This window comes from Andrographis paniculata, unplaced genomic scaffold (assembly GCF_009805555.1).
Source record: "Andrographis paniculata isolate CXL003 unplaced genomic scaffold, ASM980555v1 Contig66END, whole genome shotgun sequence".
Taxonomy (NCBI): Eukaryota; Viridiplantae; Streptophyta; class Magnoliopsida; order Lamiales; family Acanthaceae; genus Andrographis; species Andrographis paniculata.
This window is the reverse complement of record NW_026137602.1, coordinates 2,399,933-2,423,667: the sequence shown is the minus strand read 5'-3', so window position 1 is coordinate 2,423,667 and position 23,735 is coordinate 2,399,933. Positions and strand designations below refer to the sequence as shown.

The 23,735-nt window shown below is 38.0% G+C and overlaps 2 protein-coding genes, 2 long non-coding RNA genes and 2 pseudogenes across 8 annotated transcripts; 1 reads left to right on the top strand and 5 right to left on the bottom strand.

The window, feature by feature from the left end:
• Window positions 1–382: 382 nt before the first annotated feature.
• On the bottom strand, window positions 383–18,110 carry LOC127262799 (elongation factor G, chloroplastic-like; annotated as a pseudogene).
• On the bottom strand, window positions 427–1,309 carry LOC127262801 (uncharacterized; annotated as a pseudogene).
• On the bottom strand, window positions 8,813–14,508 carry LOC127262804 (uncharacterized). The gene is made up of 3 exons (XR_007841266.1): window positions 14,489–14,508; window positions 11,773–14,403; window positions 8,813–9,197 (listed from the first exon to the last, which is right to left on the bottom strand). It is a non-coding gene; the product is annotated as an uncharacterized LOC127262804 (long non-coding RNA).
• LOC127262805 (uncharacterized) lies at window positions 9,904–11,095 on the bottom strand. Of its 2 annotated transcripts, none has more exons than XR_007841267.1 (2): window positions 11,035–11,095; window positions 9,904–10,212 (listed from the first exon to the last, which is right to left on the bottom strand). It is a non-coding gene; the product is annotated as an uncharacterized LOC127262805 (long non-coding RNA). The 2 variants fall into 2 exon arrangements; XR_007841268.1 differs by lacking the exon at window positions 11,035–11,095 and adding an exon at window positions 10,297–10,873.
• On the top strand, window positions 10,437–23,719 carry LOC127262800 (uncharacterized). 4 transcript variants are annotated; one of them, XM_051291631.1, is made up of 5 exons: window positions 20,410–20,511; window positions 20,596–20,696; window positions 22,291–22,972; window positions 23,061–23,252; window positions 23,409–23,719. In XM_051291631.1, the coding sequence occupies exons 3-5, from the start codon at window positions 22,298–22,300 to the stop codon at window positions 23,490–23,492; spliced, it is 951 nt and encodes a 316-aa protein (XP_051147588.1). In that variant the 5' UTR covers window positions 20,410–20,511; window positions 20,596–20,696; window positions 22,291–22,297; the 3' UTR covers window positions 23,493–23,719. The 4 variants fall into 4 exon arrangements, with proteins under 4 accessions (XP_051147589.1, XP_051147587.1, XP_051147586.1 ...); XM_051291632.1 differs by lacking the exons at window positions 20,410–20,511; window positions 20,596–20,696 and adding an exon at window positions 10,437–10,500; XM_051291630.1 differs by lacking the exons at window positions 20,410–20,511; window positions 20,596–20,696 and adding an exon at window positions 11,132–11,238.
• LOC127262802 (uncharacterized) lies at window positions 18,489–20,216 on the bottom strand. Its single transcript, XM_051291633.1, has 8 exons — window positions 20,049–20,216; window positions 19,777–19,923; window positions 19,557–19,654; window positions 19,385–19,457; window positions 19,240–19,300; window positions 19,064–19,149; window positions 18,885–18,974; window positions 18,489–18,777 (listed from the first exon to the last, which is right to left on the bottom strand). The coding sequence occupies exons 1-8, from the start codon at window positions 20,208–20,210 to the stop codon at window positions 18,715–18,717; spliced, it is 780 nt and encodes a 259-aa protein (XP_051147590.1). The 5' UTR covers window positions 20,211–20,216; the 3' UTR covers window positions 18,489–18,714.
• Window positions 23,720–23,735: the final 16 nt, after the last annotated feature.

Below are 23,735 nucleotides of genomic sequence, written 5' to 3'. Positions count from 1 at the left end.
AGAACAACGATTTCACTTGGGTAACATGGAAGGAGAGAAACATTTAATGAACGATTAAACTTTCAATACTTACCGAATCTTGGGAGCAACCGCTGATGATGAAATCAAGAACCCCAAGCGCGTCTGTGTTGTCGATTAGGAACGAGGCAGCGGGTTGAAGAAGTTGAAGACGAAGAATTGAAGTTGCAAACAGATAGATTGATAACAATGTAGGATCGAGAGAACGAGTTTGATGAAGAATGAGAGTTTGATGAAGAATGCGTATCAAAGAAGAATGCGGGAGATAGATTGGTTTGTCGCTATGAAGGATTGGTACGAATAGAAGAAGTATAAACCCTTATACCCTTATGCTGAAATTACCATTTAGCCCCTGTTTAATCTCAACCATTAAAATCAAATCTATTATGATGTGTGACTCATATTTTATCAGCATGGTGCTGATGGTACACCTATCAGCACCGGATCCGTACCCTGAGAAAATATATATTGTATTAATACTAGAAGAGGATTTGAAAGATCGCCCAAGACATGCCCGGTAGTTGCAGCCTGCAAAAATCACATTTCCCATGAGAACCGAAAAGGACTATAGTATAAAAACGAGACACAAGACTAAGTGAAAACCGACTAAACATACAGCTGCTTCTTTATTTGCCATTACTACAAGTGTTGATCCTTTCTTCTTGGTACTCTTGATGACTACATCCTCGACAGTACCAAATTTCTCAAATATTTCCCGAAGTTCCTGTGCAGTGTAATCCCCACCCGTCTTCTCCCACGAAACTTTAAGAATCTTTTGCTTATCCAATGCATTGCCTCCGCTATTCTTGTTATCTTTTTCCCTTTCTGGTCTGTCTTCCTTGGACTGTGCTGTAGCAGTTGGCATTTTCTTAGCATGCATTGCCCGGATTCTAGCTATCTCATCCTTGAGTTTACGAGATATCCTCTCTTCCTCCTCTTTAGCTTTCAAGTTGGGATCGACTTGAGTGAAAGCAGATCGCTCCCTTTCTTCAAGATCTTACATCATTTTTCGGCGCTTTGAATCTTGTTGTCCTTGTCGAAGAAGCTTCTCCCTTTTCACTCTGAGTAGATCATCAAATAGCTTCCTAGCCTTTTCATCTTTGAGAACTTCATATGAAGTTTTAAGCTTTAGAAAATCAGCATGTGCATTGGGATCATCAGGCCTCTTGTCTGGATGCAGTTCCCTGGCCTTTGATCAATATGCTTTATTTATTTCTTGTTCTGAAAGCTTGGAACCTTCCTCACCAGATGGCAGCCCCAAAACATCATAATGGTCGCATTCAACCTCCATTCCTCAACTGGAAAAATAACAAAGTATATAATGAATCTTAAAAGGTACACAGAAATTAAACGAGGAATTGGTTTTGCAAGGCAGCAGATGCTGTGTATGAATAAAATGAGCAGAACCTTCATGAATTTTGAAATCAAGAAAACCACAAAGATATAAAAGAAAGGAGAAGAAGTTAATCTTCTTCTCTGAAAACTAGTGGAATGGCACCATCCATTGCAATAGATTTGGATTAAGCACCCAAATTCATAATGGACACACGTACATAATTCAGAGTTAAACATGATACATACTACGAACATATAAAATGATGCTAACAAAGTGTAACGAAATTTGAAACAGAAATTGCCAATTTGGCTGAGTTATTGGATCACACAACAAAAGCATTCTCTCATATATAGCCATCGCATCATTCAGTTTTAAGGAGAATAGAGGCTTGGTATCTCTAGTCAAACAATGAAATCTAAAGTAATAAAACAAGCAAGATTCCAGTACATTCCAAGACAAACTGGCACCAAAGTACTAAACAGAATTAGAAGCAAGAAACAAAGAGAATATATAAACTGAAACCAAAAAGGGTTTAGGTAAACTATATGGAGCCCTAGAACAGTTAATACAATTCTAAAAACACCATTGTTGAACTCAGTAGAGAGATCATTGAAGATATATAAATATATATATGTGTGTGTATATAAGTGAGACCTGGTGACTGCTGGGGTTTTGCAATTTGCAGGATGCACTAAGAATAAGAATATGAGATAATTCTATCAAGTATCAGATCTACTAGTTAGTTTTTTAATGTGTTTGTGAAAAATGTTCGACCAATAGTCAGCAATTCAAAGCGTTAAACCAAAATTGTGATCTAGACTATGGCGGAAATTGAGTAAATAGAAAACAATGAATTGTATGCAATTGATATGATTTGAATACAAGAACTCAAATTCCCAGTCTACAGAATCAAAGTAATGCATCCTATATTACTGCAACACATATTGATCATCTCCTTCGATCCACATGCACAAATATTCGTTTTTCAATTAATGAAGCAACACAATAAAAATCCCTTTTCTTTCTTTTCAAACAAATATTCAGATACATTTTGGGCGTGATGTCGGGTGATGAATTAACAGTTATCGAGAATGATGAAGAAATACAAGTATGAACTACAATCTCTTCCAAACATGATGTTGATTCTTACAAAAACAAACCAAGTAATACCATAGAAGCATGTTTTCTCCAACAACTTCGTATTCCTCACACATACAAAAAAAAAAAAAAAAAAAAAAAAAGACAACCAGGAACATCGTCAAAACCTAAGTCCCAACCAGTTTAAAATCCATATCTACTGCGCCATAATCCTCCAACAATCCATAAAACCCAAAAGAGACAACTACAAATCATTTTCGTTACAAATTCTCGACAATCAAGTTTTCTCCAAGTAAAATGGAAAACCTTGCCCAATTATAAATAAGGGTTTCCTTCGATCCAATTAACATCATTTTTACGACCTCAGCGGTGCCTCTACCTTTCATGGCATACAAACTTCGCTCCCCAGTCAAGTTAAATTTCAAATCTCTTTCAAATTGAGAACAATTCGATTATTAATTACCTTGGAGATGCTCTTGCCGAAGTGCAGGTGGAGGAACGCCGGTATCGCTTAGACCAACAGCTCACCGGAATCGCACCGACTTTGTGACGGAGTGGTACGGGCTATGGCCGGAGGGAGTGTTGAGGGAAGAAGAGTTGGGGAAGAAAAAAAGGAATTCGAGGGACAAACGAAGGAAAAAGGCAGGATTCCGACTGTTTAATTTAGGTATGTCTCTTTTTATGTAGTTTCGAAAAAATTTGATTTGAATTTTCTATTAAGGGTGTGTTTGTTTGGGGACTGGATTTTGAGTCGGGTTTAATGAGGTGGGGCAAGGAGGTCAGACGTGATACGGTCGGGAACGGAAGTCAGAGCTTAAAAGTCGGACACTCAGATCACGACTTGAAAAAGTCAGGCACGTAAGTCGGACATTAGAAGGTCGGACAATAAAATGAGGGACAGGATGGACTTTTCAAGTGGCAGATCCGTACAATCTCGTCGCTTATTGAATACTCATTTTCGAACCCGTCATTAGCAGTTCGGGCTATACTCAGGTCGGGTGAACTATGACATAATGTGTACCAAAGTCGGGTCAACGTTACATCGGGGGAAACAAGAAGTCGGACAGACGCGGAGGGATGTCAAGATGAAGGTCGGGGTTAGGGTTTAGGGTCGTTGTAATGCAGTGTGGACCGAGGTCGGTGGAGAAGGTCGGTTGAGATGGAGGTCGGACAGTCAGATCACGACTTGAATAAGTCAGCCACGTAATACAAAGGTAGGTTAAGGGCAAAATTGTCATTTTCGAAATGAGGGACATGATAGACTTTTCAAGTGGCAGATCCGTATAAACCAATACAAAGGTAGGTTAAGGGCAAAATTGTCATTTTCGAAATGAGGGACATGATAGACTTTTCAAGTGGCAGATCCGTACAATCTTTTTCGAACCCGTCATTAGCAGTTCGGGCTATACTCAGGTCGGGTGGACTATGACATAATGTGTAACTGAACTCCTCTATCATCATTGTCTCACAAAGAACTTTCAGAGCCTTTATTTAATCCAACTCACGAACTGTACGGAACAGCCAATTAAAACATGGCTATGTTTCTCGTGTCAAACTTCTTAAGTCGGTTATTGAGCATTAGGGATTGTAGAACTTTATAGACCAGTTATTGTGCGATAACGGTTAACTGAGATTTGATTGTGACTTGCTAGTCGATCAGATTGGCATTATGTGACTTGTTAGCAGATTGGCCTACTGCCATTCACTCTGAAATCCAACAAAAATAGACTATCTTCCATTTTTATGATAACGGAACATTCAAATTCTTTTACATGTCTCTCGCTAGATGACAAGAATTAGACTATCCGCTGTTTGGGTTTATCTCCATAACTTTTTAGCTTTTTACATTATTTTCTTACTCTGCTACGTACAAAAGTAGAAATACTCTTCTTTATTTTATACTAACCAAAAAAAAATTCATTTCAAATCTATTTATATATTTTTGTTTTCACATCATTATTTATATATATATATATTATTTTTTAAAAATTTATAATTTTTTTTTAAATATATAATTAATCAATAATAAATAAGTATTATTTTTTTGTCAAACCTTTATTTCTTAATAATTTATTAAAATAATAATTAGTATTTGTGTTGTATTCGATGTTATTAAAATTCAGTTTGTATTTTGTTTGATATTAGTGTTTTATTATTGATGTTGTATTAAAATATCTATAAACTAAATATATTTTATTTTTTAGTATACTTATATTATTTATATATCATGTTAAAAATTTATGATTGTATTTTATTCACTAATACAAATTAAAATTTTTTAATGTTGATTCAATTAATAAAATCAGTTCATATTTATATTTATATATTTAAAAATTTTATTTGTGTTGTATTCTATAGAACTAAAATTCAGCTTGTATTTTATTTGATATTAGTGTTTTTTATTATTTATTTTCGATTAAAATTTATCTATGAACTAAATATAATTTATTTTTTAGTACTCTCTCCGTTTTATATATTTTGCCCACATACGAAAATTCAGGTAAAGTATAATTAGTAAATAATTAAAAAATGTATTAGTAAAAATAATTATTGTATAATAAAAATAATTATAAATTAAGATTAAGATAATTAAATAGTTTAATTAAGATTAATAAAATTATAAATTAATTTAAAAAAGTGTATAATTATATTTTTTAAAAAAAGACAAATTATGTAGGACGAACAAAAATAGAAAAAATGGACGTTTTATATGAGAGAGAGGGAATATAATTTTATATTATATATATTGTGGAAAAAATTGTGATTATATTTTATTCACAAATACAAATCAAGTGTTTTTTGATAGAAACAAAATAAAACTTCGAATTGGGAGGGCGATCCTCCCGAAAAGAAAAATAAAACGATATCAATCGTTCGTCCAAGAAAAATCAAACGGTATAAACCGTTAGCCCAAACCCTGACGGCTATTTTATTACCAAAATTCTAGAATAGTCTCAAACCCTAGTTACTCCTCAATGCTATTACCTGAACCCTACTTACTAAAAATAAAATATATTCATCTAATAATTAAAGGGGAAGCCCAATTCAAAATATAGTTTCAAACCCGTCGTCAATACACAAGCATATGTCGAGACTCCTTTTTCTCTTTAATCTCAACTTCATACACTTTTGCGATTTTGCTTTCTATCATTTTTAATGTTGATTTAATTAATAAAATCAATTCATATTTAAGTCGGTGTTGATATTGTTAAAGAATTAACTAGATCATTTATGTCGCTGACAGTAACTGTATCATTCATGATTGTTAGGTATTGAGGTTGTTGCACAGTAGACTTAATAATAGCTCATTTATTGAGCTGAGACAATACATAAATCATAATCTTGAAAAATGCCATGGAAGGTAACTCTACATCAGCTAACTGAAAGGCTTGTTTTAGATAAATCTACGTTACTCCCAATGCTAATGCTTGGATGTGAATTGACATAATTACCGGTGATGCGTTTGTTCATATTCTTTGTATTTTGATACGATAGTTTATGATGGGTCTACGTTGGACATATCGAATGACCAGTTTTGGCATTATATAATCTTTCATAATGATCTATTAGGGATCTGAAATGTGAACATGATTTTTTACTCAGTTACACATTCAAAGAAAGGTATGGTAAAACGTCAAGTTCTTGCTACTGTTTCCAGTGTTTTGTATGGACTTTGGAACTTAAGCATTGGTTATTATCATGATTTTGTGTTGATTCTTTGGTTAAGATAATTCCAGGGGTTATAAATTACCAACCACCTACTAAAGATGATATTCCAGCAATGATTACTATTCCATCATTAATTATTTTCTGTTTTCTTGTCTAACTGATGAGAGCACTGGAAAATTGCTATATAATGTGGAGTGTTGGGGTGGGTATATTTCCTGAAGCCAGAGGTACTTCACCACAAGCATACCCCCTGGTTAGTCTCCTTTGACTTTTCATTTCATTTCCTTCCGTTCCAAATCCTTCTTGTTATTTGTGTGTTTGTTTGAGGATTTGGATTTTGAATTGTTTGAACTAATATAAATAGGTGTTAATTTTATGTTTTGAATAAAAATTTTTATTTTTTGTATAATAATTAAAAAAATAAAAAATTGTTTGATTTTATATTTTTGGAGAAAAATAAATAAATTAGATAGTGAAATTTTTTGAAAAACCACAAAAGAAGGCAATTAAACGATTTGTCTTTAGATTTCGTCCTGGAAACATGTGATTGTTGATGGCTTAGCCGCCTTCAGATTCAAATCTCTGGCAGTCCTCAATTAATTTATTTGTTTTATCAAAATTTTCATTTAAGTATAATAGGTGTTTTTCATGTTATTTAATTGTTTTAGCAAAATTTTCATTGAGGTTTACTGTTTTGGCCGGTGGTTTTGTTTTTTCAGGTATTGTTATACTGGGCTACTCTGGTTTATTATTTTTCCTGACCATTTTAGATCTAATAGCTGCACACTTATTTTATCATTTTGTTTTCTTACTATTTTTTTTCTCATTTTCTGGAAGCAGCAGTATGGGTGGTCCACGGGATGTAGTGGACGATTGCAAGTTCTTCCATGCTATAGATCGGGAACTGTACACCTTCCTCGTAAGGGATCTTTCCAGGGATCCCTTAGAATGTCTCAACATTATGGGACTCTGGATGTGGTTTGAGCGTGGAGCTGTAGACGATGTTGTAAGCAAGATCTTTCACTCTCACCTGAAGTTCTTGATCGACTTGTTGATGAGGCCGAGGCATGCCTCAAAGTCCTCAGAACCTCGCTCCGGTTACATCCCAAACCAGTGGATATTCCACTTACTTGCACCCTCCTAAGATCACCTATATATATGCAGATGTTCTGTGAGAATCGGGATACCATTTCCCAGGAAGTGTATAAACTGGCAAACCGCATATACCTTCCGGCGCTGATTGATCTCAAGCAGAGAGCCTGCAGTGGTGAATTTGGAACAAGCTCTGGAGAGTCTCTTGCATTTCAGAGATTGTCTTGGTTGACTTCTGGCAAAGACCTGTCCTTCTGTCTTGAAAACGAGATGGGAGCATTTTCAAGGACAATGTTTGTGATATTTGCTGAGGGCTTCCCCGTGGCTGAGCCTGAAATCTGTGGGTTCTTCACTTCATTGTTTGGGAACTGCATTGAGTCTCTGCACATGAATGATCCAGGGCCTGGACGCGAACCTGTGTATGCTCGGATATGCTTCTGCAGCTCTTCATATGTCCACAGAATTCTTAAGTGGGAGATTGTGGCGAAGTTGGTGATCAATGGTAAGAGTGTCTGGATGAGGCCGTATGTATCGCGGATTGGATGGAAGCTGAAGCTCTGTGCTCCCTCAAGTACCGACTTGCTCACCCGGAAGTAGTTTTGAAGACAGGAGTGGATGTTTTTTGATCTTAATGTCCTCTGGCGGTTTCTGTGATCAGTGCGGTGATTTATTGTAAGGGAAGTGGCTGATTTAGGGCTTGAATGGTGTCACTGCAGTCTGCAAATGGAAAAAAGAAAAAGAAATATTAAAAGTTCAAGAAAATTATTGCCTTAGTTGCAACCTAATAATTACTGCCCTTCTTGTTGACAGCAAGGTTTTTGACATCTGTCCCTACAAATGAGAATATGGTTTCCCTCTTTATTATAATTATAGTAATAATTATTATTAATAATATAAATGTTATTCTACTTTATTAATTGACTTTGAGGTCCCTAACTTAATAAGAATTGGGAATGCGTAGGGGCTGTTAGATATTAGAAAATTTCCTCAAAAAAGATATGGAAGGATGTGGGATGAAGTTACCAACCTGCACCCAGCATTTTTGGTATGGCCGCTTGAAGGCATGTCTCGTTTTATATATTTTTAGCATGTTGAATCAAATTATACATGAAAGAAATGCAAAGGTTTTTTTGTATAAATTATACATGGATTGGCAGTTTCTTTGCATAAATTGCTCTATGGTGGAATTCTTGTTTTGTTGGATGAAATGAAGTTATTTTATCTTATGGAATAATTTTGAACTGAACTTTAGTCTATTCTTAATTATAAATTCTCTCTACCTATGAGGAACATTTGGGATAATAATTACTCTATTGCTGTGGCAGACATATACATGACCCTAACAGCTGACAAGTGGCAAATTTAATTGAAGTGATGGCATACATATTCTAACTGGATATTCACAGTTACACGAACAATTGGTAACGGTTTCATATCTGTAGAGAACTGAACTCTTGTGGCATTAACATGTAATAAAGGAATTTTTAAGTATAACCTTTGACTCATGGATTGTACGGACTAGGAGTAGATCTACAGTTAAATTATTCGAGCTGTGCACAGTAAGCCCTTTTTTATGATTGACCAGTAACATTGATAAAACTTATAGTACATTCATTGCACTAAAATCAATAATGTATCATAATTACGCCGCACGTGGATAGGTAGGCTGGTCGGTAATCTTTACTTTTTAGGGAATTACCGGTTGCTTTTGACTTTGATAAGACTTAAAAGATAATGTTGGGTTGCATTTAATGATGAAAGAAATATCGCTAGTACATGTCTCGCCAAATGGTAAGAATCTCGTTAGGAAACTATAACGATAAAAACAGAATTAACCGTTCATTGTAGCAGTTTCTTACTCGTGAGTGATGGCATTATTTGAACGCATCTACATCTGTTTCACAGGGAAGCTGGGATATGAGCCAATAGAAGAATTGTCCTGAGGGTGCATTTGCATCATAATTGTGTTTACCGGATCCGTACCCTGAGAAAATATATATTGTATTAATATATATATATACACTGTATTTTTAAATAATATTTATGAAAAATAAAAAATATTAAATGAACAAACTCATTATTTTTTACTCTGAATTTAGGGGTGGGCACAGTTCGGATATTTGCAAATATGCAGGTATTTTATATCCGAATCGAACTGAACAAATATCCGAAACCGCGAACCGTATTCAAACCGAATATTTTGGTTAACCGAAAATATTTGCAATATTTGCAAATAAATCGAACCGAACCGAACCGAAATTAAAAAATAATATATAAAAAAATAATTAAAATTATAATTAAATCAAAATATTTGCAAATATTTCAAATATCCGAACCGAAACCGAATATATTTATTTATATAAATTTTAAAATATAATAATATAAATATACAAATATATTAACCGAACCGAAAAAAATATCAAAAATCGAAACTGAACCCAACAAATATCAAATATACAGCATTTGTATTCGAACCGAATTTGTTCAATTAACCGAAAATTCGATTCGGTTCGGCTCTGTTCAGCAATTCGGCGGTTCGGTCCAGTATTTTGGCCCACCCCTAATGAACCACCGATGAACTAACTTATTGGCCAGCAAGCATCAAACTATATACAAATGTGTACCAAAGTTTATATCTGTTCTTTGGCAAGATAGATCATCACATTTGCAAGACAAGCCAAGACAATTGGTGATCATGAAAGAAATACTGAAATAAAGTTTTAAGAGTATGGAGAAGCTGTTACTTTACAAAAGGATCTACCTTAATAACATTACAAGAGAGGACAAGATTGAATTAACTCTGAATCTGTTCCTCGACAAGGTTTTGCAAACAGTCATCCTTGTCCAATTTCGACTGCAAAAATTTAAGGTAATATTTAGAACAGACATTGATTGCCTGACTTTTTCAAGTCGTGATCTGAGTGTCCGACCTTTAAGCTCTGACTTCCGTTCCCGACCGTATCACGTCTGACCTCCTTGCCCCACCTCATTAAACCCGACTCAAAATCCAGTCCCCAAACAAACACACCCTTAATAGAAAATTCAAATCAAATTTTTTCGAAACTACATAAAAAGAGACATACCTAAATTAAACAGTCGGAATCCTGCCTTTTTCCTTCGTTTGTCCCTCGAATTCCTTTTTTTCTTCCCCAACTCTTCTTCCCTCAACACTCCCTCCGGCCATAGCCCGTACCACTCCGTCACAAAGTCGGTGCGATTCCGATGAGCTGTTGGTCTAAGCGATACCGGCGTTCCTCCACCTGCACTTCGGCAAGAGCATCTCCAAGGTAATTAATAATCGAATTGTTCTCAATGTGAAAGAGATTTGAAATTTAACTTGACTGGGGAGCGAAGTTTGTATGCCATGAAAGGTAGAGGGTTTTATTAACACCGCTGAGGTCGTAAAAATGATGTTAATTGGATCGAAGGAAACCCTTATTTATAATTGGGCAAGGTTTTCCATTTTACTTGGAGAAAACTTGATTGTCGAGAATTTGTAACGAAAATGATTTGTAGTTGTCTCTTTTGGGTTTTATGGATTGTTGGAGGATTATGGCGCAGTAGATATGGATTTTGAACTGGTTGGGACTCAGGTTTTGACGATGTTCCTGGTTGTCTTTTTTTTTTTACGTGCCTGACTTTTTCAAGTCGTGATCTGAGTGTCCGACCTTTAAGCTCTGACTTCCGTTCCCGACCGTATCACGTCTGACCTCCTTGCCCCACCTCATTAAACCCGACTCAAAATCCAGTCCCCAAACAAACACACCCTTAATAGAAAATTCAAATCAAATTTTTTCGAAACTACATAAAAAGAGACATACCTAAATTAAACAGTCGGAATCCTGCCTTTTTCCTTCGTTTGTCCCTCGAATTCCTTTTTTTCTTGCCCAACTCTTCTTCCCTCAACACTCCCTCTGGCCATAGCCCGTACCACTCCGTCACAAAGTCGGTGCGATTCCGGTGAGCTGTTGGTCTAAGCGATACCGGCGTTCCTCCACCTGCACTTCGGCAAGAGCATCTCCAAGGTAATTAATAATCGAATTGTTCTCAATGTGAAAGAGATTTGAAATTTAACTTGACTGGGGAGCGAAGTTTGTATGCCATGAAAGGTAGAGGGTTTTATTAACACCGCTGAGGTCGTAAAAATGATGTTAATTGGATCGAAGGAAACCCTTATTTATAATTGGGCAAGGTTTTCCATTTTACTTGGAGAAAACTTGATTGTCGAGAATTTGTAACGAAAATGATTTGTAGTTGTCTCTTTTGGGTTTTATGGATTGTTGGAGGATTATGGCGCAGTAGATATGGATTTTGAACTGGTTGGGACTTAGGTTTTGACGATGTTCCTGATTGTCTTTTTTTTTTTACGTGCCTGACTTTTTCAAGTCGTGATCTGAGTGTCCGACCTTTAAGCTCTGACTTCCGTTCCCGACCGTATCACGTCTGACCTCCTTGCCCCACCTCATTAAACCCGACTCAAAATCCAGTCCCCAAACAAACACACCCTTAATAGAAAATTCAAATCAAATTTTTTCGAAACTACATAAAAAGAGACATACCTAAATTAAACAGTCGGAATTGTGCCTTTTTCCTTCGTTTGTCCCTCGAATTCCTTTTTTTCTTCCCCAACTCTTCTTCCCTCAACACTCCCTCCGGCCATAGCCCGTACCACTCCGTCACAAAGTCGGTGCGATTCCGGTGAGCTGTTGGTCTAAGCGATACCGGCGTTCCTCCACCTGCACTTCGGCAAGAGCATCTCCAAGGTAATTAATAATCGAATTGTTCTCAATTTGAAAGAGATTTGAAATTTAACTTGACTGGGGAGCGAAGTTTGTATGCCATGAAAGGTAGAGGGTTTTATTAACACCGCTGAGGTCGTAAAAATGATGTTAATTGGATCGAAGGAAACCCTTATTTATAATTGGGCAAGGTTTTCCATTTTACTTGGAGAAAACTTGATTGTCGAGAATTTGTAACGAAAATGATTTGTAGTTGTCTCTTTTGGGTTTTATGGATTGTTGGAGGATTATGGCGCAGTAGATATGGATTTTGAACTGGTTGGGACTTAGGTTTTGACGATGTTCCTCGTTGTCTTTTTTTTTTTAATTTTTTTTTTGTATGTGTGAGGAATACGAAGTTGTTGGAGAAAACATGCTTCTATGGTATTACTTGGTTTGTTTTTGTAAGAATCAACATCATGTTTGGAAGAGATTGTAGTTCATACTTGTATTTCTTCATCATTCTCGATAACTGTTAATTCATCACCCGACATCACGCCCAAAATGTATCTGAATATTTGTTTGAAAAGAAAGAAAAGGGATTTTTATTGTGTTGCTTCATTAATTGAAAAGCGAATATTTGTGCATGTGGATCGAAGGAGATGATCAATATGTGTTGCAGTAATATAGGATGCATTACTTTGATTCTGTAGACTGGGAATCTGAGTTCTTGTATTCAAATCATATCAATTGCATACAATTCATTGTTTTCTATTTACTCAATTTCCGCCATAGTCTAGATCTCAATTTTGGTTTAACGCTTTGAATTTCTGACTAGTGGTCGAACATTTTTCACAAACACATTAAAAAACTAACTAGTAGATCTGATACTTGATAGAATTATCTCATATTCTTATTCTTAGTGCATCCTGCAAATTGCAAAACCCCAGCAGTCACCAGGTCTCACTTATATACACACATATATATATATATTTATATATCTTCCCTGATCTCTCTACTGAGTTCAACAATGGTGTTTTTATAATTGTATTAACTGTTCTAGGGCTCCATATAGTTTACCTAAACCCTTTTTGGTTTCAGTTTATATATTCTCTTTGTTTCTTGTTTCTAATTCTGTTTAATACTTTGGTGCCAGCTTGTCTTGGAATGTACTGGAATCTTGCTTGTTTTATTACTTTAGATTTCATTGTTTGACTAGAGATACCAAGCCTCTATTCTCCTTAAAACTGAATGATGCGATGGCTATATATGAGAGAATGCTTTTGTTGTGTGATCCTATAACTCGGCCAAATTGGCAATTTCTGTTTCAAATTTCGTTACACTTTGTTAGCATCATTTTATATGTTCGTAGTATGTATCATGTTTCACTCTGAGTAGATCATCAAATAGCTTCCTAGCCTTTTCATCTTTGAGAACTTCATACGAAGTTTTAAGCTTTAGAAAATCAGCATGTGCATTGGGAATGTCAAGATGAAGGTCAGGGTTAGGGTTTAGGGTCGTTGTAATGCAGTCAGGACCGAGGTCGGTGGAGAAGGTCGGTTGAGATTGAGGTCGGACAGTCAGATCACGACTTGAATAAGTCAGCCACGTAATACAAAGGTAGGTTAAGGACAAAATTGTCATTTTCGAAATGAGGGACATGATAGACTTTTCAAGTGGCAGATCCGTACAATCTTTTTCGAACCCGTCATTAGCAGTTCGGGCTATACTCAGGTCGGGTGGACTATGACATAATGTGTACCAAAGTCGGGTCAACGTTACATCGGGGGAAACAGGAAGTCGGACAGACACGGAGGGATGTCAAGATGAAGGTCGGGGTTAGGGTTTAGGGTCGTTGTAATGCAGTCGGGACCGAGGTCGGTGGAGAAGGTCGGTTGAGATGGAGGTCGGACAGTCAGATCACGACTTGAATAAGTCAGCCACGTAATACAAAGGTAGGTTAAGGGCAAAATTGTCATTTTTGAAATGAGGGACATGATAGACTTTTCAAGTGGCAGATCCGTATAAACCAATACAAAGGTAGGTTAAGGGCAAAATCCAACAGTTCGGAGATACTGATCCAGCATATCAACAAAGATTGCTTAGCATATCAATAAGTATTGTTTATACCACAGTGGAGAAACCAGCGGGAAAAAACAAACAATATGTATACCATCCTCCCCTGTACCAGTTAATGCATCAAATCTAGCATTTCAGATATGTTAACCCATCATATCAACAAGTATTGCTTTACATATCACAGTGGAACAATTAGCAGGCCAAATAAACCATGAACTCGGCCTATTCAAAGTACATATTTGAAACTGGATGACAAAATCTAACCTTTGCAGATCGAACTTTTTGAGGGCCGAAGAGCTTTGCAACATCTTCCAATGTTATTTTTCGCTTGAGATGACATGAAAAATAGTGCACACCGCATTTCTCGTTGTGGAACTTATCAAAAAACATATGCTGAAAATAAAAAAAAATAGCATATTACACAATGAGAACAATAAAACAGAAAAGAAAACAAAGTGATCACGATATTTTTATTTACCATTAAGCAATGCATGTCCCCGGATGGCCTTCCACTGACCAAAGCTTTTTTCTTGAATTTTGTAGACATTGTATCCAGACCCTCTACAATCTTATCCTGAATAAAACCAGCCCAATTAAACTCATTTGCCAACTCCTTCGACTCAAGGAACTGGAATATGCGATGATTAATCTTTGCATTTGATATGGGCGTAAGCAAGACACACATGCAATACATTATGTATATCCGCCAAAAATTAACATCACTCCTTAGTCTACTACTATCTAGTAACTCCTTTAACGAAGACTCAACTATATGTTTTTTATCCGTTCCTATGAGTTTCATATCTAAACTGAATTTATCAGCAAAATTGTAAAAAGAATCAGACTCGTACAATGAAATAGGTTCCTTATTTTTGCCATATGGATCAGACTCGTACAATGAAATAGGTTCCTTATTTTTGCCATATGGCAGCCCATAGACAACACCAACATCCCGTTCGGTAATATACCACTTATTCCCATTAGATAGATGAAAGCACTCGCTATCAGGGTTCCAATAACTCAATAATTTCATGATAGGAGCCACGGGAATAGCCATTGGCTTCACATGGAACAATCCTTTGAAATGGCTAGTTTAAATATACCTTCGAATCGAATCTCGATAAGGTTTCTGTAAAGATTCATTGAGGTGGGCGACCTTCCTCGGAACGCAAGGCAGTTGAATGATAGGATCATTTGACATTGTTGATTCTTTAGAAGAGTTGCGATTAATGGGACCAGGGCTTCGCGAATTCAAAGTAGAGCTTTTCCAAAACTACAACAACAAGAACAACGATTTCACTTGGGTAACATGGAAGGAGAGAAACATTTAATGAACGATTAAACTTTCAATACTTACCGAATCTTGGGAGCAACCGCTGATGATGAAATCAAGAACCCCAAGCGCGTCTGTGTTGTCGATTAGGAACGAGGCAGCAGGTTGAAGAAGTTGAAGACGAAGAATTGAAGTTGCAAACAGATAGATTGATGACAATGTAGGATCGAGAGAACGAGTTTGATGAAGAATGAGAGTTTGATGAAGAATGCGTATCAAAGAAGAATGCGGGAGATAGATTGGTTTGTCGCTATGAAGGATTGGTACGAATAGAAGAAGTATAAACCCTTATACCCTTATGCTGAAATTACCATCTAGCCCCTGTTTAATCTCAACCATTAAAATCAAATCTATTATGATGTGTGACTCATATTTTATCAGCATCTGATGGTACACCTATCAGCACCGGATCCGTACCCTGAGAAAATATATATTGTATTAATATATATACACTGTATTTTTAAATAATATTTATGAAAAATAAAAAATATTAAATGAACAAACTCATTATTTTTTACTCTGAATTATAGGGGTGGGCACAGTTCCGATATTTGCAAATATGCAGGTATTTTATATCCGAATCGAACTGAACAAATATCCGAAACCGCGAACCGTATTCAAACCGAATATTTTGGTTAACCGAAAATATTTGCAATATTTGCAAATAAATCGAACCGAACCGAAATTAAAAAATAATTAAAATTATAATTAAACCCGTGCTCCAACGGCTCGAACCGAATGGTGACATCGGCAAACTGCCCCGCCCCGCCGGATTGCTTCTTGTGAATGTACTTCACTTCTGTCACCTTGGAAATGCTCTCCCGGTAGTTCACTTGGGGCGCTCCCACATTGGCTTCAACCTTTAAGCAAATTGTGAAAGATTAGGTTATCAACATTGATTTGATTTACACAGATGTCTGAGCAAGATGAGGGAAGTTTACAGACCTTAAACTCTCTCTTGAGTCGATCAACGATGATTTCGAGGTGCAATTCTCCCATTCCTTCAATGACTGTTTGGTTGATCTCTTCGTCCCGCGAGAAATGGAAAGATGGATCTTCCTGCGCCAGCTTGTACAAGCCAACGGCCATCTTATCAACATCAGCCTTAGTCTTTGGCTCGATCGTGACCTTAATAACCGGATCCGGGAAGTCCATCCGCTCGAGAACAATGGGGTTCTCAGCATCACAGAGTGTTTCTCCTGTGATTGTGTCCTTTAGCCCTGCAAGAGCTATAATGTCTCCCGTTAGAGCCAACTTAATATCCTCTCGGCTGTTGGCGTGCATTTCTAGCAGCCGTCCGATCCTTTCCTTCTTCCCTTTGTTCGAATTCATCACATAAGAGCCGGCTTCGAGCTTCCCAGAATACACACGCACGAATGTAAGAGAACCAACAAAAGGATCATTCATGATCTTGAATGCCAGTCCGGCAAAGGGCTCGTCATCGCTGGCGCTCCTCTCGATCACCACCTGCGGGTCGTCGGGATCAGTTCCTTACATTGGAGGCAATTCGATCGGAGAGGGGAGGTAATCGACAACAGCGTCGAGCAATGGCTGGACCCCTTTGTTCTTAAAAGCTGAGCCGCATAAAACAGGGACAAAGCTGCCGGAGATAGTCCCCTGCCTGATCAACCTCTTGATGGTGGCCTCATCAGGCTCCTCTCCTTCCAGGTAGCTTTCCATGGCTGCATCGTCGAGTTCGACTATGGTCTCGATCATGTTGGCCCGGTACTCCTCGGCTAGGCCTCGGAGATCGGCGGGGATATCCTCGTACTTGAATTTGGCTCCGAGCTCCTCCCCTGTCCAAATGACGGCCTGCATTGTGACGAGGTCAACGAGTCCTGTAAAAGTGTCCTCTGCGCCGATGGGGATTTGGAGGACGAGAAGCTTGGCGCCGAGGTTAGTGACGATCATGTCGCGTGTACGGAAGAAGTTAGCGCCGAGACGGTCCATTTTGTTGACGAAACAGATGCGGGGGACGCCGTACTTGTCGGCCTGGCGCCAGACGGTTTCGGACTGGGGCTCGACGCCGGCGACGCTGTCGAAGAGGCAAATGGCGCCGTCAAGAACTCGGAGGGCGCGCTCGACTTCGAGGGTGAAATCGACGTGGCCGGGAGTGTCGATGATGTTGATCCGGTGCTTGTTCCAGAAGGTGGTGGTGGCGGCGGAGGTGATGGTGATCCCTCTCTCTTGCTCCTGCTCCATCCAGTCCATGGTGGCGGTGCCCTCGTGCACCTCCCCGATTTTGTAGTTCCGGCCGGTGTAGTACAGGATGCGCTCCGTCGCCGTCGTCTTCCCGGCGTCTATGTGCGCCATTATTCCGATGTTCCGGTAGTCCCTCAGTGGCACTTTCCTCTTCTCTTCTGCTGGAGAAACACCAAAACATCAATTGTATTTGGATTTTGATGGAGATGGACAAAATTATATCTTTTACATATATATATATATATATATACACCTGCTGCGGCAGCCATGGCGAAGACAGAGAGATTCCTTCTCGGGTGTTTGGGATGAGGCAACTTTGCGGGGGTGGAGGCAATTCCGAGGAAAGGAGAGCGTGGTGCGACTCCATTACGACGTCGTGCTGATTGGGAGGGGGAGGTGGAAGGTAATGGCCTCCTGGAAGTACCGTGCAAGCTGCTGAATAACTGATGATAGCCAATTGATGACGACGACGATGACATTCTCATCAACGGCTCTGCCGCCATTTTTGTTGGGCACTCGGTCTGCTCTGGTCTGGCTCTGCTTTTCTATTGGCTTATTGATAGATACTGCTATTATTACATGATGGGTTCTTTATTTTTTTGTGGCAGGAAAGCATCTTGAAATTTTGTAGATAACATTAATTTGAATATTGCATTTTTCCCATTGATCAATCCATCCAATTTGGAGAAATTTTCAGGCACTCAGAAGTCGCCACGTCGACAGGAAACTCGAGCCTCAGAAAAGGCAAGTGGGCTTCCACTTAAACAGTTAGACAACAGGTACGTAGCCATTTCCATTATCACAAGCCTTTTACAAAGATTCATATATATACAGTTCTTGTAATTTTAATACAGCTAGTTAGGTTTTATAGAAACATTAAATACTGTGCTTGTATTTAAACCAACGTATTGAATTTATTGCATGCTTAAATTTTACATCAAACTTGTGTCTTTTTTTTTGTTTTTCTACAATGTTTGTCTGTCTAATGGTGGGATTCAGAACAGAGGACATTCTCCATCCCTGAGAAAATCCCAAACTAAATTCTATTCCATCCTCCATTATCGATTATCCTCTCTTGTTCTTGAAGCTCAAAATTTCCAGAAACATCAGCAGCAAGCAGTACAAGGTTGGATTGGAAGTAAACAGACACGCTTGCCCAGCTACGTCGATCAAACTGTAATATACTTGAGCATAGCTTTGCGAATTTTTTCCATGTACTCCGCAGCTTGTGTCTGCAGGACAGAGATACCATTGATCATACAACTTTTTTTTTTGTAAGAAATTCTAGACATAAGCTGAAGCTAGGAGAAATTTGGCAAAACCTCTAATCTAATCTCACCTGATTGCCCCAATATGCTGTCCCGATGTTTTCATCGAGAAGTGCCAGCAGGGATCGGTTCAACTCATTTTGCTCGACCATGTCCAGAAGCTGTAGGCATGAAAGAAATTGACAATGGCCATAAGTACCAGACAAGAATGGATTATACATGGTATAGGTTAAAAGAATTAGTCACATACGGTAGCATTGACATCTTTTGACGATAAAAGCTTCACCAGGGATGCCCTTGCTTTTACAAGCTCGGATTGCATTTTATCATAAGCTTCTGCAAAAGGATGAACAAGTTGGCCTAACATAAAAGAAAATTTTCAATCTTTCAAACACTTTTTCTAGTAGTAGTAGCCATTAATCCAACCTATTCCTTCCTGGAGGGCTTTTTCAAGTGATTCCAGCTCGATTACTCTGTCCTCGACAGCCTGCATGTATAAAACACAGACACAATTCATGACTCTGGTTGTTCATCCCATCGACACAACAAGCTTAGATATTTTAAGACAAACCTGAGTCTTGGACACTGCAAACCTCAATGTCCCCAATTCAAATTTCAGGTGAGCAAAGAATTCTTCATTTAATCTGCTCAATGCATCATATCAAGGAATAAGATCATGAACATTTATCCAAAGAAGCAAAATTTTATTAACCATATCATATGTACCGAGTAAAGAAACTAACCGTGGTCTCAATCTTGCAATCTCAAATTCAATCTCCTGAGCTTCAGTATCAAGAAAATACTCAACCAAGTCCTCTAAAGTATCCGGCGCCTCCCGCGACTAAAATTCAACATGTAATGACACCAATCAAATCAAAACCCCAGCCAAAATCATGTAACAATTATGGGTACTCAAGATGCTTCCTTAAATCTAAGACAACATAAATCGAAACAAATGCAAACCTCACGAAGAACTCGCCGACGCTCCTTCTCCTCACGGACTTGGCGTTCGAAAGCTTCTCGAGCATCGGCGTCCTTTTCAAGGCGTCTTTTGAATTCTAGCCTCGCGATGTGCCCCGACTTGGGAGGTCCAAGGATGCCTTCCGGATCCTTCCTTCACACATCGAAATATGTCAGGAGATCATACATAGTTTGCTTGTTCGAAGGTCGAGATCATTATCATTATTAATTCAGGAAACAGACGATAATCTAACAGACAGTTAGAGAGTATTCACCCATCCTATGCAGCGAATTTGGGGTTTCTCGTTTCTGGGTCTTGACACTTTGTAGAGGGTGCTCGGAAGAGCAAGACGGAGGCAGAAAGAAGTGGACATGGGTGGCCGTTGCTGGAGATAGCAGCAGCTGCTTATCCGTTCGAAAATTTCTAGGATTGTCATACGAGCCGTTATTTATGTCTGAAATATAGTAAATCTCAGATGGGCCGGGCCATTGATTTTCTAAGCCCAATTATTAGAGTAGTATTCTAAGCCCAATTAGTAGTAGTAGTAAAAGACATATTTGCCCTAACCAAAGAAATTGAATTTTGAGGGTGGATAATCCTAGTAATTTGGGGCTGTATAGTGCATAAATGAAATTTTATACATTGGGTGCCTGGCAAGAAAGTCTGAAGGAGAAGCGAAATCGGCAGGGCATTCTCCGCCTGCTCGCCACCGGAGGTCGACTGAGGAGAGAGATCAGGTTGGTTTTTGTCTATTTCTTCAGGGTAGAATTCCTTTTTTTCTTCCCCAACTCTTCTTCCCTCAACACTCCCTCCGGCCATAGCCCGTACCACTCCGTCACAAAGTCGGTGCGATTCCGGTGAGCTGTTGGTCTAAGCGATACCGGCGTTCCTCCACCTGCACTTCGGCAAGAGCATCTCCAAGGTAATTAATAATCGAATTGTTCTCAATTTGAAAGAGATTTGAAATTTAACTTGACTGGGGAGCGAAGTTTGTATGCCATGAAAGGTAGAGGCACCGCTGAGGTCGTAAAAATGATGTTAATTGGATCGAAGGAAACCCTTATTTATAATTGGGCAAGGTTTTCCATTACTTGGAGAAAACTTGATTGTCGAGAATTTGTAACGAAAATGATTTGTAGTTGTCTGTTTTGGGTTTTATGGATTGTTGGAGGATTATGGCGCAGTAGATATGGATTTTGAACTGGTTGGGACTTAGGTTTTGACAATGTTCCTCGTTGTCTTTTTTTTTTTTTTTTTTTTGTATGTGTGAGAAATACGAAGTTGTTGGAGAAAACATGCTTCTATGGTATTACTTGGTTTGTTTTTGTAAGAATCAACATCATGTTTGGAAGAGATTGTAGTTCATACTTGTATTTCTTCATCATTCTCGATAACTGTTAATTCATCACCCGACATCACGCCCAAAATGTATCTGAATATTTGTTTGAAAAGAAAGAAAAGGGATTTTTATTGTGTTGCTTCATTAATTGAAAAGCGAATATTTGTGCATGTGGATCGAAGGAGATGATCAATATGTGTTGCAGTAATATAGGATGCATTACTTTGATTCTGTAGACTGGGAATCTGAGTTCTTGTATTCAAATCATATCAATTGCATACAATTCATTGTTTTCTATTTACTCAATTTCCGCCATAGTCTAGATCTCAATTTTGGTTTAACGCTTTGAATTGCTGACTAGTGGTCGAACATTTTTCACAAACACATTAAAAAACTAACTAGTAGATCTGATACTTGATAGAATTATCTCATATTCTTATTCTTAGTGCATCCTGCAAATTGCAAAACCCCAGCAGTCACCAGGTCTCACTTATATACACACATATATATATATATTTATATATCTTCCCTGATCTCTCTACTGAGTTCAACAATGGTGTTTTTAGAATTGTATTAACTGTTCTAGGGCTCCATATAGTTTACCTAAACCCTTTTTGGTTTCAGTTTATATATTCTCTTTGTTTCTTGCTTCTAATTCTGTTTAGTACTTTGGTGCCAGTTTGTCTTGGAATGTACTGGAATCTTGCTTGTTTTATTACTTTAGATTTCATTGTTTGACTAGAGATACCAAGCCTCTATTCTCCTTAAAACTGAATGATGCGATGGCTATATATGAGAGAATGCTTTTGTTGTGTGATCCTATAACTCGGCCAAATTGGCAATTTCTGTTTCAAATTTCGTTACACTTTGTTAGCATCATTTTATATGTTCGTAGTATGTATCATGTTTAACTCTGAATTATGTACGTGTGTCCATTATGAATTTGGGTGCTTAATCCAGATCTATTGCAATGGATGGTGCCATTCCACTAGTTTTCAGAGAAGAAGATTAACTTCTTCTCATTTCTTTTATATCTTTGTGGTTTTCTTGATTTCAAAATTCATGAAGGTTCTGCTCATTTTATTCATACACAGCATCTGCTGCCTTGCAAAACCAATTCCTCGTTTAATTTCTGTGTACCTTTTAAGATTCATTATATACTTTGTTATTTTTCCAGTTGAGGAATGGAGGTTGAATGCGACCATTATGATGTTTTGGGGCTGCCATCTGGTGAGGAAGGTGCCAAGCTTTCAGAACAAGAAATAAATAAAGCATATCGATCAAAGGCCAGGGAACTGCATCCAGACAAGAGGCCTGATGATCCCAATGCACATGCTGATTTTCTAAAGCTTAAAACTTCGTATGAAGTTCTCAAAGATGAAAAGGCTAGGAAGCTATTTGATGATCTACTCAGAGTGAAAAGGGAGAAGCTTCTTCGACAAGGACAACAAGATTCAAAGCGCCGAAAAATGATGTCAGATCTTGAAGAAAGGGAGCGATCTGCTTTCACTCAAGTCGATCCCAACTTGAAAGCTAAAGAGGAGGAAGAGAGGATATCTCGTAAACTCAAGGATGAGATAGCTAGAATCCGGGCAATGCATGCTAAGAAAATGCCAACTGCTACAGCACAGTCCAAGGAAGACAGACCAGAAAGGGAAAAAGATAACAAGAATAGCGGAGGCAATGCATTGGATAAGCAAAAGATTCTTAAAGTTTCGTGGGAGAAGACGGGTGGGGATTACACTGCACAGGAACTTCGGGAAATATTTGAGAAATTTGGTACTGTCGAGGATGTAGTCATCAAGAGTACCAAGAAGAAAGGATCAGCACTTGTAGTAATGGCAAATAAAGAAGCAGCTGTATGTTTAGTCGGTTTTCACTTAGTCTTGTGTCTCGTTTTTATACTATAGTCCTTTTCGGTTCTCATGGAAAATGTGATTTTTGCAGGCTGCAACTACCGAGCATGTCTTGGGCGATCTTTCAAATCCTCTTCTAGTTTTGCCTCTCCAACCAGCTACAGCTTCATCGCCGGCTATTTTTGGCGCCGAGAGAAAGGAGGCCGATCATCCGAAATTAGACAATCTGGTTGGTGCTGGATATCAGGCATTTGAAGATTCGGTGCTGGAGAAACTAAAAAAGGTAAAATACTTTCTCATTCTGCCTTTTTGCAAGCAATAAGAAATTCAGTTAGTTTGTGCCCAGAGCTTATGAATTTATTCTTTTTCGCATTTATATGTTTTTTCTTTCCTTTTCGTCGTTTCTTTCTGTTACCAAAACAAAAATCTACCGTGACAGGCTGCTAAGGAGAAAAAGTCAAGTGCCGAAACAGTTTGGGAGATTGATCATTGCATTGAAATCAAAGCATGTCCAGAGAAGTAGAAAATTGGAGTAAATCACATAGCAATCAATGTCTGTTCTAAATATTACCTTAAATTTTTGCAGTCGAAATTGGACAAGGATGGCTGTTTGCAAAACCTTGTCGAGGAACAGATTCAGAGTTAATTCAATCTTGTCCTCTCTTGTAATGTTATTAAGGTAGATCCTTTTGTAAAGTAACAGCTTCTCCATACTCTTAAAACTTTATTTCAGTATTTCTTTCATGATCACCAATTGTCTTGGCTT